The sequence below is a fragment of the Canis lupus genome, chromosome 11 (genome assembly GCF_048164855.1).
Source record: "Canis lupus baileyi chromosome 11, mCanLup2.hap1, whole genome shotgun sequence".
NCBI classification, from domain to species: domain Eukaryota; kingdom Metazoa; phylum Chordata; class Mammalia; order Carnivora; family Canidae; genus Canis; species Canis lupus.
Window position 1 is genome coordinate 47,785,516 of NC_132848.1, and position 16,645 is coordinate 47,802,160.

Here is a 16,645-nt window from a genome sequence, read left to right on the forward strand (position 1 = left end):
TTGGTTTTGAATTCACTCTCCTGTATTTTTTTTTGTTTGCCTGGCTCCCCCCTCCCTCCTAGAGTGTGAGCTCCCTGAGGTCAAGGTCTCCAGCAGGCCACCTTTTTATCTTGGGCACCTAGCATGGTTCCAGCCCATGGAGGGATCCACTGAGGTGCGCCTTTCAGAGGAAACTTTCACCCCCAGAATGGCAAAGGGTTCAAGCATGTGCTACTAATGCGCTGCTAGCCCAGTTTCCAAGTTCTTGATCCTGACGCATCTGTCAAATTCAGCATTGTCAACAGTTCTTGACACTGCCAGATTATTTTATGGCTGGCCTTCAGTTTCCCTCTTACTCCGGTACTACTTGATCAGGTTTGTTTAGGGTTCTCTCCAGTCATTCATTCATTCTGCTTCCCCCCACATACCAGCCGCTTCTCCAGGCACTGGGTGTGCAGAGCTGCCCTGCCCTCGTGGAATTTACATTCTAATGGGGAGATGGGGATGAGAAGTGAGTAAATCAATCAATAAGATGACATAGAAGAATGACAGTGTGGAGGAATGGACCCCACCTCTTGGTGGGGTGTGGAGAGGTCACAACACAGAAGAGCAAGTGGGAGGGAGATGGTTGCATCCATCTCTGGGAAAAATGATCCTCCACATTGTTTTTTGTTTTTCTAGTTTCCTGGTTCTGAAAATGTCCTTAAGTAGTCCGATAGAAGAAAAGCCCGGAGTACATAGGGTTTTCCCTCCTTGTTGGTGAGGTCAGATTACCGTTCGGGTTTTGTCAAACTAGTCAAGAGACCATGGAATTTTGAACTCAAGCTGGCTGTGGAGATGTGTGCCAGGCTGCAGGGAGTGCCCTGGGCTGGAATGGTGGACCTGGGAACACCCAGATGTTGCTGCAAGGGCAGCATCGTCAAGTCAGCAGTAGGTTTCGAGCTGGCCTCAGCTGGTAGTGGTAAAGGGCCCAGGGCTGCTGCATTGTGCATCTTCTGCATCTTGCAGTTTTGGAGGCCTCTGGTTTAAGTCTCTTCATCTGGCTTAGCTCTGGGCAGCCCAGTGCCCCGACTGCTGCCTGATGGAACCAATCAGGGTGTCATCATCCCTGGGCCCTTGCAGTGCAAGGCGGCCAGAGCTTGAAGACAGGATAATGAACCATCAGGTTCACAAAGCTCCAGCGGATGTCTCAAAAACAACTGGTTGCTTGATTCCTCCAGAAAACACTTGTGGTGCCAGAAAATGCAGAAACTAAACCCCTTAGGCCAGGGGTTGTCACACCCAGGAGTATTCCCTCCTGTGGGAATAGTGAGCCTGTCTCCTTTGCCCTCCTTAACCGTCTGCCCTCCCTTGGCCTGACAGATGGAGACAAGCATTGGTGGTGCCCCTCGCTGCAGGAGGTCATGGAAGCATTTCACAGCCTGGGAGCCCACAGCCCTGCTCTGGGCCTGCAGGGCCTCTGCCAACACAGTGGGAGGTGAGTACTTCCCCTTCCTCACCATCCTTTATCTTTCGTTTGACAGTTGTGCATCTCACTTCAAGCCCAACAACTTGTATACATTAGATATGCGCAGGGTTTTCCATATCTATTATACTTCAGTCAAAATGTTAAAACAAAAAGCAAAAAACAAACAAACAAAAAAAACCCAAAAAAGAGAGATGCATTCTTCTAAACATTTATTCATGCTAAAAAATATTAATTTAGGGGTGCCTTGGTGGCTCAGTCAGTTAAGTGTCTGTCTTCAGCTCAGGTCATGATCTTGGGGCCCTGGGATCAAGTTCCTCATCAGGCTCTCTGCCCCACAGGGAGTCTGCTTTTCTTTCTCTCTCTCCCTCTAGTCCTTCCACTTGTTCTTTCTCTCTCCCTCTCTCTCTCTCAAATAAATAAATCTTTTTTTTTTAAAGTATTAATTTAAAGTATTTCCTATTCTAGGGGGAGTGAGAGGGAAGAAAAAAATCATAAGGTATTTCCTATTGTAAAAAGGTCATACCAATGTAATGGGCCATTTGTTGTACAAAAGCATTATTGCTTGTAGTATGCATCCTTAGAGCCATAAACATTTTTAAGTTAGAAAAAAAGAAAGATTTCCTGTGATTATTACATAAAATTTATGTGTATTTCACGGGGATTAAAAAAAAATTGCCAAACTCCAGCTCTAGCCCACATAGTGTAGCAGAGTCTGAGGGATTATAGAACAACTACATACAAGCACCCGTGGATATGAGTATCGTACCATAAATGGCTAATGTTCACATAAATGACCATGCTTCCAGCTTCAGGGGGATGGAAGAACCAAGCAGAGATGAGTCTTGCTGCTTTGGCTGATATCCGCTCCTGCCCCTTGGTAACTCAGAGCTCTCACTGCCGGCCTCTTTTAGGACCTGTCCCAATCTCTCTGGTCTACTCCAAAGCTTCAATTTTGACCTATTACCTAATATCAGCTCATGGCCAGCAAGGCACAATTTCACATGTAATTTCCACAATGACCAGTCTTGTTTTGTGGGCACCCTCTTTATGCACTGGGCTGGGCTGGGTTAGGGGAGCTACTAATCTGCATACCCATTGTCCCTGCCCCCTAGGAGCAGAGCCATACAATACATAAATGACTATTGTTGGGTGGACAGTGACTAGGTCTGGGTTGTAAAAGTATTACATGTTATAAACTTGTTCTACAAATTATATTCAAACTCTTCCTTGATGATTCTTTGAGAAGACATTCAGGGTGTTTAGGGCCCTGGACAGCATTAGGTGGGATCCGGTTCCCACCATCCTGGTGACAACTTTGGCCCCAGGAGGCACAAGGACCCTCTCCCTTGCCATGGCAGGCAGGTGGGTGTTCCTACACAGGGAAGGCCAAAGCTTTCTTAAGAACCTGTTCCACGACTCTGTTTAGTAATCGTCTGCCAAACCAAACCAGACCAAACCACACTTGCTCTGCTATAAATACCCCACGCATGTGCCAGCCTGCCTCACTCCTGCCCTGCTGCCTTCCCGCCGAGTTCCATATCTGGTGTAATAAGCCACTTGCCTCTTCCCCAACACAGAGCTTCAATCACACCGCCTTCTAGAATGACTTGCGGAAAGGATTACATTTCGAAAAACAAATGCAGTTTGAAGATGGTTCTTGGGAGGCCTGTGGGGCTCAGGAGACCTATTTCTAACTGTTCTGATGAGCACCTGGTGTCCACCTAGAAAGTGAGAGGTGCCCTGGCAGACAGAAGCAGATAACTACCCAGCTGACTCTGCACCCTGCACAGGGCCGCTTTCTCCCCCACACTTCTCCCTTCCCCAGGATTTGATGGCTTCCTGCTCCTAATGCTTCCAGGCAAATCCATCCTCTCTGGAGGCCACAGGGTGCAGGTGGGCATTAGAACTATGGCTGTTTAAATCTGCCACCCTCAAAATACTTGGAATCACAAACCCTAGCATGCAGACTTCTAGCTTGACCAGGCAGTTAGCCCCGGGGTAAGAGGAAGGACTCAGAACTGGCCCAGAGGATCTGGCCGATGGCTTTAGGGGTAATTTTCTTGTGATGGCCCTGTAAGGACAGCTGGGACAACCTCCCTAGCCACTAGCCTGGGGAGATTTTTAGCTTTTTCCGCCTGAACACAGCTTCCTTTTGAAAAGCACAGACACATCTTGAAACCCCTCCAGTGGCCTTCCTGAAATGTGGGGCAGCAGAGATGCTCGAGTGGGTTACCTGGACTGCTGGCTGGCTGCTGCAGTTGGGTAAACTCTGGGAGTCATAGGTTTGAAAGAGAGCTCTTCTAGACTATTTAGGAAGCACTGTGAAGATTCTGACATCTCTTCCACCAAGGATATGGCTCCTTCATAGACACATGGGCCACAAGAGGAACATCAGGACAGGCTGTCTTCTCCCCACTGTCTTCCTTGTCCTGTTCCTGACCAGGCTTAAGTTCATCCCATGCCAATTGGCTCCACGCCACCCATTGCTCTGTTAACTTCCAGGGATGCCCTGATCTGGGGCTCCCTGACAGAACAGATGCTCTGGGGGCTCCTCCAGGGCACTAACAGAGCCCTCCTATTGCCCAAGGCTGGAAATAAGGGGTTAGGGTATCTCTGCACATGACCCCACAACTGGACCATCTTTTTAGTATCTATAAGAAAGACAAGTCTTTTAGCATTTGTTCTTAATCTCAGATTTCCTTGAAACCCATCACCATCCTATCAAATGGTTCAAGATTTCCTTTCAGAAAAAATGGTTCAAGATCCTGTGGCTGGATCACGTGCTGTCCACCTTGTTGCAAACACGGTAGCCCTCTGCCCAGTGATGAGGCTGGGGAGGGAAGAATCAGGAGGATCTGTGGGGTCAAATGGGCAGAAGAGGGACCAGAGTGTGAAGACAGACCAGGAAGCAGAGCAAGAGGTTGAGGGGGGCTTGTGCCACACGGCTACTCAGACACTCTCCATCATGTGCCCCAGTCTCACCTGGGAAGGCAGGGGAGGTCCTTGGTCACCAACAGCTGGTCTAATAAGGTTGCTCCCAGGTTACAAAGCCCAGCTGAAAGTCCCAGTCAGATACACAGGACTGGTCACCAATCTGCTGTAGCCTAGTGCCAGAAACCTTCATCCACTTGGTTCTCTGATACGGCAGCCTGGCATAGACGCCAGAAGGTAATAACTAAATGACAGTTAATCCATTGAAAGGGCATCCTGTCCAGTGTAGGGGAGGCTGGTCACTGGCCATCTCGGGATGGTGTAATTCAACCCAGGTAAAATATACTTCTCTCTCCCTTCCCATTAGCTCAGCATTGATTCCCCTTCACTGTGTTGACCTGGGCTAATAGAGCCTGGACTGGTCCAGCCTGCATGGTGGGGCCCCAACCACTGGGTGCCTTGATGATGGCTCTCAGTTACAGAGGCAGTTGTGCTCACATGCCTCTCTTACCATCCTCCTGCTGAGAATGTCAGCATACTGTACAGACAGTAACTCTATTATTTTCAACTCTTGGGGGAAACAAACCTAGAAACTGGGGTAGAGGTCAGTGACGTGCCCTTCTCAAGATTACTTGTGAGTGTAGAACAGCGTCGTCATAATCCAAACTCCAGCTCCTGGGTGCTGGCCACAGGCCAAGCCCTAAGCCAGCCATCCAGAGGTCAGGGCTGAGGGGCAGAGTGGGACAGATGAAGCACTTTGTTTATGGAGTCTAGTGGTGGGACCGTCTCGCTGTTAACCTGCCAGAGTCCAGGAGGAGAGCGAGATTGCTAGGCTGTGAATGCCTGTGTCCTTGGCCTCCAGTTCAGAGCCTGGGGATGGAGGCCTGGGTATCAGCTGATACTGCGTCACAGATGCAGTCGGTTCAGTCAAGTGGTTCCTCAGAACCTTAGAAAGGCAGGGAATAAAGGACCACACTATATTGCCTGCTGTTCCCAAGGAGAGGCAGTGCAGGGAAATGCTGGAGCATACACTGGGAGGCTGTCTGCCCTCTTCACTTGGGAGGTTGGCATTGCTTCCCAAGGAGAGGGCTCTTGTCACAGACACTCTTCCCTCCCCAGCTCACGTTTTCCACACTCCTCCTACCTCTGGCAGCACCAGACTGTCTGAAAGCCCATTCCTCTTCAGCAAAGTCACAGTCAATTGTGTGCCTGCCCCCACCCTCTAGGAAGTCAGAAAGCATTCCCACTCATGGCTTCCATACACATGCATGCTCACAGGCTGGAGCATACCGGAATGCCCCTCCCATATTGACACGGGGCTGGCAGGTGCCCAGATGTGCACATGCAGCCTTGCCCTTTTTCTGGTCCTTATAAATGCTGGACTCTGGACGAATGGCCAAGCCCAGTCCTAACCCCTTGCCCCCCCCCAACTTTGATGTGTGGGGGCACCATTTCCCTGGGTGCCTAAAGATGGATTTCTCCTTCCCCTCTGAGACGCAGCACCAGCGCCCAGTAAAAAAGAGCAGGGACTTTTCCCTGGAGCCTACAGGAACAGAGCTCTCCTCCTTCGTCAGTGGTCAGGCGGCTACCCTGGAGGCTGATGTGGTCAGCAGTGTTGCTGTCATCAATGCCTTCATTGTGGAGAGCCCACTGTTATCAGGAACTCCAAACCAGTTAATAAGAGTGGAAAAGTGGACGAGACAGCACAGGAAGCCTTGTCATAAGCTCACCTCAACAGTATACAGCAATCAACAATATGCATTTGTCCAGAGAGAAAGAGTCATTTAGTGAGACCGATCCTGCTCTGTTTCTATCCAGGGAATGTGCCTAGAAAGTCTGTGCATCAGTGGTGCAGCTCTGCTGTCCACTGGTGCCCCTTTCACTGTGAGCATCTGGCCACCCTGAGTCCAACTTTAGTCTTTAAAGAGCTGTTTGTTTTCATATGACCCTAAGCTCTAACTTCATCTCAACATCTCTAGGCTCAACCAGATCTGTTTCCACACTAGGGAAAAACTGGCCATGCTAGGCTTATTGGCAGACAGCATGTTAGTGTGAGACCTGTGGAGGGGTTCTCATTTTTACTCTGAATGTCCCCATATTACATGCTGACCTTGGAAACCAGCCCCCATGTGGGCTGCAATGTGGTGTACTTCTCAGTGCATGCAAAGAGTCACCATACCTGTATGGACAAAGAACTTTCTTGAGGAAGACTCTCTTGGGGCAGTGGAGTATGATTTTCTGGTCTTTGGGTCCCAGAAAAATCAAACCAGAGGCCTGGCTGGAATGGGTTGGGATATGGCCCCCAGTGTTCCCCACTCCTGGTGTTCTTCCCCTTGTGTAGCTCTCACTCCCGTGCTGAGTCTGGGTGGCCTGTGTGGACTGGAGAAATCAAGAGTGATGGGATGTCACTTCCAAGACCAGGTGATAAAGGCTGTGGCAAAAAAAAAAAAAAAAAAGGGCTGTGGCATCTGTCTCTGGCATTCCGCCCCCCCCCCCCCCCCCAGATGGCTTGCGTTGGTGGAAGCTGGCCCGTGGTGTTGAGGATTCCCTGTGGAGAGCCCTGTATTGTAAGGACCTGCTGGTGGGCACATTGCTGGGAAGCAGTTCTAGCCCATTCGGGCCTGACATGACAGCAGCCCCACTCCCAATATTTTGGAGGCAATGTTCCAAGAAACCGTGAGCCAGAACCACCAGCTAAGCTGCTCCTGGATTCTCGACTCTCAGAAACTGCATGACATGATAATCGTTTTTAAGCCTCTGTATTTTTGGGTCATTTGTTATGTAGCAGTAGATGACCAGCACACACAGAGCATTAGCCCCTCCAGACTGAAGGGGTCATCCACAGGCTCTCTGCTTCTGAGCAGTGGCAGGCCTCCTCTCTGCTGCAGTCCTCCCCTTGCATCCACCTCCTCCCATTTCCTTCCCTTTGTTTTTGTCTTACCTTAGAGTGCTTAAAAACAACATTAGCCTGAGCTGGAGTGAGCAGCAGGACACCCCCCCAGCGATTGCCTTGGACATTAGCCTGAGCTACATCTGTAAGGTGAGTCAGACAGCAGTTTGATGCAGTAGGTACCATGAAGCACCCACAGTGTGCTCAGCACCACCGTGCAGGCACCATGCTGGCTGCTGGGACCAATGCTGCAGAAAGCGCATGGTCCCACGACTGGGCCTGCCACCTGAGTACCCTGTGCGGGGCGTGACTCTGGGTCTTGTGTTTGGTTTTCTCAGCTGCTGCCTAGCCCCTCCTGCCCTGCCTGGCCTCCTCCTAGGAGGCCATCCCTGCCCTAGCACTCTCTCCACTCTCCAGTTCCTGGCACTCTGTGCCCTCACCCAGCCAGTGGCCTACACTGATGGGGACCTCTTGGGCCTGATTGAGTTGCTGTGCCAAGCTGGCCTAGATGTGGAGCTCCGCCTGCTGCCCAAGACCGATCTTCAGCAGCTTCTGCTCCTGCTCCTTCAGAACATCCAGGAGTGGCCAGGGAAGGTAACCATGCCTCCGGATCCCCATCCCCTGCAGCCAAAGCCCAAGCCCTAGCCGCCTCATGTGGCCTTGTCACTAGGGACTAAAGTTGCAACTCAAGTCACTAAATGGGAATAGCAGGCTTGGAGGTGAGCAGGATGCCAAGGAAACTTCCCTTTCACCCTGGCCTCCGTGACCCCCCCCTTCTCCTTACTCTAAGTGGACTGGTGGAGAAGTCAGGGTGGAAGGCCGCCCTCTTGCAACCCACCTTGATACCTGCTGTCCTCACAGCTCCAGCAGCTCTGCTGCACCCTGAGCAAGGTGTCAGGTCACCACCACAACCTGCTGGCACTCGTGCAGTTCTTCTTGGACGTGACCTCTCGAAGCAGGTGGGTGCTCCTCCACCTCTGCCTCCTCCCTCTGACACTCATCCCTTCCCCTGGGACAGGGTGGGCTGTGGGGATCCAGAATCCTCCCCTTGAGTCCCAACAAACCTCCCCCTCCTGCCCAATCTCTAAAACCCAGGAGAAAGAACTAAAAATACAACTCACTAATGAGTTCATTACTAAAGGAAAAAAGCCTAATTTTCTTAACATAGTCTTATTAGCAAAACAATTGCCTTATACAATTAGCTTCTGCCTGCATCGCCGCCGCCCCCCCACCCCTGTTCCCACCCCTCCCCACCCCCACCTGCTGCTCCCACTCCTTGGTAGAGGGTTCCTTCTTGTCCTTCAGACCTCCGCAGCATTATGTCCCCTCATCAATCCTCCCCTGTCCCCGCTCCCAAACTCTCAACATTCTGCTTTATTTTCTGCACAGCATGGCTTTCTGCCAGAAGTTTTCTTACTGTTTGTTCCTTATTTATGGTGCCTGTTCTCCACGTTACCTCCAGTATGGAGTCATGGCCATATCCTCCGGCATCTAGAACAGCGCCTGACACACTGTCAGCACTCTGTAAATTCTTTTCGATTGAATGAACAAGGTGAACAAACAGCCCACTGGGAGATGAGACCCTTGCTCTGGACCTGCCCCCACCCAGTCTCTCCTTTCCTCCTTCCTTCCCCCACTGTAGGCCACAGCCATAGGGAAGTCCTTGTCCTCTCTGGAGCAGATCACTCCTTATCTCTCCTCTCCTCCCATCTGGAATGAGGGCCCTCCCCACCCTTCCAGCCAGGCCTGTTCTGGGGCCTTTCAAGTAACCCTCCGCTGGGGCCATTCCCCTGCAACTCCCTCCCCAGGGGCAGCTTCTGGAAGCCGACTAGGCATTCCATTCAGACACATATCCCCAGGGCCCTGCTGGGTGCAATCATCCTGAGCTCAGCTTCAGTCCTGAGAAGGAGAGTTCAGTCCCTTTCTGTGAATCTGGTTGAAAGAGAGGAGGCCTCTCCACAGTCCTTAAAGGGAACTTGTTGCTCTATACTTGAAAGAACTGGGCTTCTAGAAGCTCTGTCTGAGAACTTTAAGCATGAGCACCAGAGTAGTACCTTGGCGGGCACCATCTACATTAAGCCCAGATGCATGGGACTTCTTTCCAAATGATCTAAAGAAGCTGACCTCTGTCTCCAGGCTCCCTGTTCAACCCCAAACAGCTAGCCCACTGTGTTGCAGAGTCAGAAATTGTCATCTGAGAGGTCTCTCCCACCCCAGCCCATCATGCCTGTTCATCCTAAATCCTGTCCATTCTGATTTCCAAATCCCAAATTCTTGTTTGTGATTGCCTGTCCATGTCAGTTCCATAAAAACAGGCACCTGTCTGGGTCTCAGCCACCTCTGTCCCACCTGCTCCTGCTTTCATGTCATGTCTCTCACCTGGATGGACGCTGGCAGTGGCAATCTGTCCCCTCCTCCCTCAAAGTCTGTCCATTCTGTGGATACATGGGATTATTGTATCTCTGCCTTACCTGGAATAGCCAAGTCCAAATGCTTCCAGGGCAATGGTGTCCAGCCCGTTTCCTGTTTGCTCCCAATAGGCCACATTATTTGTACTTGTTTTTCTTTCTTTCTTCGTTTCTTTTTTTTAAGTACCCTCCTTCCCTAATGGGCTTAAATTTAACCCACAACCCTGAAGTTAAAAGTTGCATACTCTACCAACTGAGCCAACAAGGCGCCCGTTTTTCTCATTCACGTGTACACATACATGCACACACACATATATGTATATACTACATACACATGTATGTGTGCTTTTACGTACATACACGTGTATGATGAACATTCTTTTTCTTAGCTGTATAGTGTCCCCTAGTCTACACACAGCTCCCTAATCTGGATAGTCATGCAGGGCACCAGCTTTGTACATCTGTGCAAATGTTTCTAGAGGATAAACTCTTTGAAGTGAGACTGCAGACCTAAGGTATATACATTTGAAATTTGGCTTCCAAAAAAACTGTATCAATTAATAATACCATCAGTGGACATGAAAATGTCTGTTTCTCTGCTAGTATTCTGTTTTGTTTTGAAATTTTAGTCAATTTGCTGAGAAATGTCATCCTGTCGTTCTGATTTTTTTTTTTAAAGATTTACTAATTTATTCATGACAGAGAGAGAGAGAGAGAGAGAGGCAGAGACACAGGCAGAGGGAGAAGCAGGCTCCATGCAGGGAGCCCGACGTGGGACTCGATCCGGGTCTCCAGGATCACGCCCTGGCTGAAGGCGATGCTAAACCGCTGAGCCACCCAGGTTGCCCCTGTCGTTCTGATTTTTATTCCTCTGATTGCCAGCGAAATTGAGAATCCTTTCATGTTTATTGGCCTTTTTTGTTTCTCTTTTTGTAAACTATATCTTGATGCCTCTTGCCCACTTTTCTGTGGAGCAATTAATCTTATTACTTTAGTAATAATTGCTTATATATGTTTCAGCACTCTATTTTCTTCTTCTAAGTCTTTTTTTTAATATTCTTTTTTTTTATTTTTATTTTTTATTCATTTATGATAGTCACAGAGAGAGAGAGAGAGAGAGGCAGAGACACAGGCAGAGGGAGAAGCAGGCTCCATGCACCGGGAGCCCGATGTGGGACTCGATCCGGGGTCTCCAGGATCGCGCCCTGGGCCAAAGGCAGGCGCCAAACCGCTGCGCCACCCAGGGATCCCTTCTTCTAAGTCTATACATCTTTTTGTTGTTGTTGTTACATCACACTTTTTAAACTTTTGTACATGATATCTTTTGGCAAACTAAGGTTTTGGGTTTTTTATAATTTTATTTTAGAATAGATTTAGCTTGACAGAAAAGTTATATGGATGGTATAGAGAGCTGATTCTAATTGAATCTATCTTGAAAAGAAAAGCCTTCCCTACCCGAGATCATAAAAATATTAACTTTGTTACTATTGGTTCTTAATCCTATCTGGAATCTGTTTTCAAAGATAAGAGGTTGGGATCTAATTTGATTTTTTCCACCTCTGAAGAGCCAATGAGGCCAACACCAACTTTCTTTTTTGTCTTCATAATCCACCTTTCCCAGCCGATTTGAGACTACCTTCATCATATCCTAAATTTATGATGATGTTCATCTGTTAATTGAATCAAATTGATTTCAGGGATCTGTGTCATTTATGGGGATGTCTTTGTAGCTCCAGGGCCTTTGCTAAGTGTTCCTTCAATGCCAGGAGTGAATATAATAGGACAGCCTCACCTCACTTTCAAACAGATGCATCAACTACGGTGATTAATTCCTGCCACAAGCTTTGCTAAGAAAGAAGGATGGGGGGCACCTGGGTGGCTCAGTGGTTGAGCATCTGCCTTCAGCTCGGGGCGTGATCCCAGGAGCCTGCTTCTCCCTCTGCCTGTGTCTCTGTCACTCTGTCTCTCTTATGAATAAATAAAGAAAAAGAAAGAAAGAAAAGAAAAGAAAAAAAAAGAAAGAAAGAAAAGGGAAGGAAGGAAGGAAGGAAGGAAGGAAGGAAGGAAGGAAGGAAGGAAGGAAGGAGGAAGGATGGGTATTATCTATTTATTTATATTAGATAAAGCATTCAAATAGAACAAAATTCAAAAGGCACCCAGGAGCACCTATTGAAAATGTACCCCTACCGTAGCCACCTAGGCTGCCTCCATGTCTCATTTATGCTTCCCTGCATGTTCTCTCCGCCCTGCTTTTCACTTCAGGGTATGTTTTGGCAGTCATTCCAAATTGGATCAGAAAGAGCTTCTAATTCTTCTTTACAGCTTCACTGTATTCACTGTGGTCTTTAGCTAGCCACCACCACCACCACCCCCACCCCCACCCCCCCCCGCCCCACCGCCTGCTCCCTGTGGTAGCAACGTTGGAGGAGCTTGCTGGCAGCCTTGTTAGGCCCTCATGGTGGCTGCCCCACTGGGCTCAGTGCCCAGACTGACCCCAGGAAGGAGGGCGTATTGTACATTCTGTCACATTCTTAGTCTACTGACTGGTTAAGCACAAAGCGAGAACTTCCACCAAGATTTGTGTGATGTGCACGTGTGCGTGGGCGCACACACACACACACACACACCCTGCTCCCAACCTTGTTGACCAAGACTTCAGGGATGCACTGTAAATTTAAGGCATAGTTGAGCTCAACTATGAGAAATGAAAGTAAATACTAGAGCAAACCATTTGAAATAGGGCCAATAGGAAGACTTTCCCTTGGAAGAGAGTCTGTTTTGGGAGTCGGCCCCTCTGGGGTAACTCCAGGGGCCTGTGGGAAGGACTTGCCCTTCAGGCTTCTGTGCAGGGTCTCCAGCAAGTGTTGTAAGTCTCTGCAGCCACTCCGAGGAACCCTTTTAGTGGGAGGGTGGAGGCTCAGGGCTGCTTTCACTCTGCTGCAGGCTGATGTTTGCAGGCCCCAGGCCCCACCTCCTTCACCACCCGCGAATGTTTATTAAATGTCCCGCGTATGCTGTTCAACTGTGGCATCCAGAATAGAGGAGAAGATGAAACCGGCTTGAGCAGGCTGCCAGATCAGCCAGGTTCTGACCAGCAAGGAGGCAGCTGGCTGCTCACGTACAAGTGCAGGAGCCCTGGGAGAAAGTGGCCTTCAGAGTCTTCAGGTCTTTGTACACTGGGGATAAGAGCCAGGACACATGCGACACATGCGGGCGCCCCATAGCTATCCCCATGTTCCTTCGTTCCTTCATGTACCCAAGCTGCTGGGGTGAGGCTGCTCCCTCCCCTCAGGAAGGGGCCAGGGCCTGCACCTTCCTCGTAGGGTGTCCTGTCCCCACCCTTGCATCACCTCCACCCCACCCCCGCCTCAGTACAGGCCCTAGACCAGTTCATTCTCCCCCAGCCTGTCTATCCTTGACTCCTTGCTCCATCATAACTCCCTCCCCGTGCGCCACCACACGTATCCTGTCCCTCCTGGGCCCCTGACCCCTCTGGCTGACCAGGGCTCATTCAGAACTGCTGGCCAACTTCCTTGGGGCCCTCAGCAGATTCCAGACATCACCACACTTCCTGCTACTAATATCATTCCCCTCTCTGTCTCTCTCTGTGTCTTTCATGAATGAATAAATAAATTTAAAAAAATCTTTAAAAAAACGGGGGGGGGGGGGAGGGTGTGGATCCTGGGGTGGCTCAGCGGTTTGGCGCCTGCCTTTGGCCCAGGGCGTGATCCTGGAGACCTGAGATCAAGTCCCACATAGGGCTCCCAGCATGGAGCCTGTGTCTGCCTCTCTCTCTCTCTCTCTCTCTCTCTCTCTCTCTCCCCCCCCCACCCCCCCTTCTGTCTGTGTGTGTCTTTCATGAATGAATGAATAAATCTCTTTAAAATCTCTACTCTAGCAAACAGCATTGCCCCTTGTTTCTCTACACATAACCTAGTTGACCCACGACTCACCACCTTCCTTCTTGCTCACCTGACCTCCCATATCAGGCACCAACAGTCCTGCCCCCTCCAGACCTATAGTCATCCCTTTTTCCTGTGCCTTTCATTTTTTATTCTCTAATTCTTCCTCAGCAAATACATGCACTCGTGCATCTCCTACCTTAGAGGAGCAGTTCTGCTGCCACCCTCACCCCTACAGCTTCTACTACATCTCCCTACCCTCCCTTACTTCATTCACCCAGAATAGGCACTCTGAACCCTGCCCACCCTGACACAGAATGAATTCTTCAGAGCTCAGAGTGTCATAGGGAATTCTCACATAAGAAAACAAGACATTTCAGGCGCTGGGGGTGGACAAGGCCAGAACATTCTAGGAGGCAGCCAAGGTCCCCCAACTCTTAGAATTTTAGAAGGTCTCAAAATCCGGAGGAATTAGAGGCAGGATGAAGGTCATGTCTAGGGGCAGAGGGGCCATGCTGGAACCAAGAGGGCAGCAAAGAAAAACTGGGTCACGATAAAGCCAGGAGTGTGAAGGATTGTGGCTGAAGAGGATTTGGCTCACCTTTATGAGTGGGCATGCATGTAGGGGGTGATAGGAATGACCTAAAGACCCAAGAGTATTGGGATGCCTGGGTGGCTAGTGTTTGTGTGTCTGTCTTTGGCTCAGGACATGATCCTAGGGTCCTGGGATCAAGTCCCACATTGTGCTCTCCACAGGGAGCCTGCTTCTCCCTCTATGTCTCTGCCTCTCTCTCTTGTCTCTCATGAATAAATATTTATATAAAAAGAAAAAAAAAAAGCCAGGAGTAGAGGAGATGCACCTCATCTGGTACTCTAGCCAAACTGCCTTATCACTAATGACCTAATGACCCTTTCTCAGGAACAAGCTTATTGTTTTCTTCCTTGGCTTCACAGTATCATTCCCCAGACTCTGCTTCTTCGGTCTATCCTTCTCAGCTGCCATTATCTAATTCCTTCCTCCACTGCTCCTCAAGCCTTGGTTTGCGGGGAGATTCTGCCCCAGTGCCCCTCCTTTAGTCACACCACACACTACTTTGCTATCAGGCTGGGCACTGTGGTGCTCTGTTCATAGGCCTGGCTTTGGGTCTCTGGCACCCCTTCCCCAGCTGCTGAGTGTCGCCCTGCCAGCCCACCCCAGGAATTGCCTTGCAGAACATGGTTACCTTATCTGAGGCAAGGTGCCTTTCTTGGGAGAAGCCCAACGCCTGCCCCTCTGCCTCAGTCCAGGATGTCTCTGAAGGACATTGCCAGCTCCAGAGGTCCTTGTGGGGTTAGCCAAGGGCTTTGCTGTGACTGTGTATTCCAGCCTGGCTTTCTCCTTTGGTTCAAACCTGCTTCCTTCATCCCCACAGGAAGTCATCCCAAGAGCACCTGTCTCCTCTTCTCCTGCCATAAATTCCCTTCATGCTCACCTCCACCTCAGATTCCACTTCCTGGGGGCACTGGATTTGAGACCCCACCTCCTCTATATCCATGGCTGCAACTCCAAGCACATGCCAGGGGCTCCCAAGTTGATACCTTTGGCCAGACTTTCCTGCTAAGCACCAAATCTGCATGGACAAGTATTTCAGGTTTAGCATGTCACCAGCTTCTCCTGTCTTCTGTGGCTCCATGACCATGTCAGCACCTGCCCACTCCCTAAAGCCTGGAAGTATGGGGTCACCCCTTGTCCCCTTCAGCTCCTCCTCCCCAACAACAGCCACCTCTCCCATCACCCTCACACAGTTCCAGATCTTACCACAGCACCCCTGGATTGCTACCTCCTTCCAAACTGTCCCCCATCTGACCCATGTTTGCACTGTCCGGCAGTGTGGCCTCCCTTGAGATGCAGAGCCAGCCACATCACTACTTTGCTTCATTAAAATCCCTCAGGCATCTGTCCTCAGGATGAAATTCAAACAGCGGCAATACTAGGACCCTTGTATCCTATTTCAAAATCATATTTTTTTAAAGATTTATTTATTTATCATAGACAGAGAGAAAGAGAGAGAGAGAGAGGTAGAGACACAGGAGGAGGGAGGAGCAGGCTCCATGCCGGGAGCCCGACTTGGGACTCGATCCCGGGACTCCAGGATCGCGCCCTGGGCCAAAGGCAGGCACTAAACCACTGAGCCACCCAGGGATCCCCTCAAAACCGTATTTTATCCCCTGCCCAGCGTCCCAGGCAGCCTCCCATGCTCTAGCCACCTCAACTCATGATTTGTCTTGGAGCCTTTCAGCATCAATTCTGTCTTCCCTTATTCCTCTCCTCCTCTTTGCTTGGTTAGCACTTCCTCACCCTCAAGACTAGGCTCAGACCAAGGTATCTCTCCAGAAATGCCTCCTTCACAGGTCCTGACTGTCAGCACTTTTGCTGACCCACTGGGATGTGAGCATCTTGAGGGAGGAGCTGGGACTTTGCCCTCTGGGCCCTTGGAGCCTGATAGGGAGACGGGACTCGAGGGAATGCCAGTGGAGCAGTTGTTCCTGGAGGGCAGATCTCAAAAGGCACAGAGTTGGTTTTTAGTAGCCAATTCCAAAGAGAGAGATGGCTCGGGCAGACGCGGAGATGGTGTGGTACCACTTTGCACACTGCAAACCAACCCAGTAAGGAAAAAGTGGGAAATGTCTAAAGGCTACAGGGGCTGCACCAAAAGCTCAGGCATGATCTCGGACTTCAAAAGATGTGGAAGATGGAGAGTGGAATGCAAAAACAGCAGATGGACAAAGAACATGGACCAGTAATGCTGCCGGTGGAGAATACTAAGTCCCACAGAACGGGCTTCTACCTAGTTGTTTTCGAGGCAAGGAGTGCTGTTTGGTGCTGGCAGTGATATATTGACACTGATGAAGAGAGAACGACACTACATAATTCCTATTTTGCTTCTTTTCTCCGACAAGGAGCATAATTTTTCATCTGGACTCCACTATTGATCAAAGGGAATTGAAGCCTAAGACAGCACGGGAGGAGACCGTGTGTCTGCATCCAGCTGTGTGGAATGGGTTTAAGTCCCCTGTGGTACAAGGA

General features: G+C 49.8%; 1 protein-coding gene across 6 annotated transcripts in view; it reads left to right on the top strand.

Moving 5' to 3' along the window:
• Positions 1-16,645, top strand: part of FAM178B (family with sequence similarity 178 member B) — a 109,606-nt gene that overhangs the window by 63,231 nt on the left and 29,730 nt on the right. For 5 of the 6 annotated variants that reach the window (XM_072768109.1, XM_072768111.1, XM_072768110.1 and 2 more), the window contains 4 exons: positions 1,342-1,456; positions 7,325-7,418; positions 7,686-7,862; positions 8,130-8,227. In XM_072768109.1, coding sequence (XP_072624210.1) covers positions 1,342-1,456; positions 7,325-7,418; positions 7,686-7,862; positions 8,130-8,227 — 484 coding nt within the window. Of the gene's footprint in view, positions 1-1,341; positions 1,457-7,324; positions 7,419-7,685; positions 7,863-8,129; positions 8,228-16,645 lie in introns of those variants that run through there. The other variant, XM_072768115.1, reaches the window with a different exon arrangement.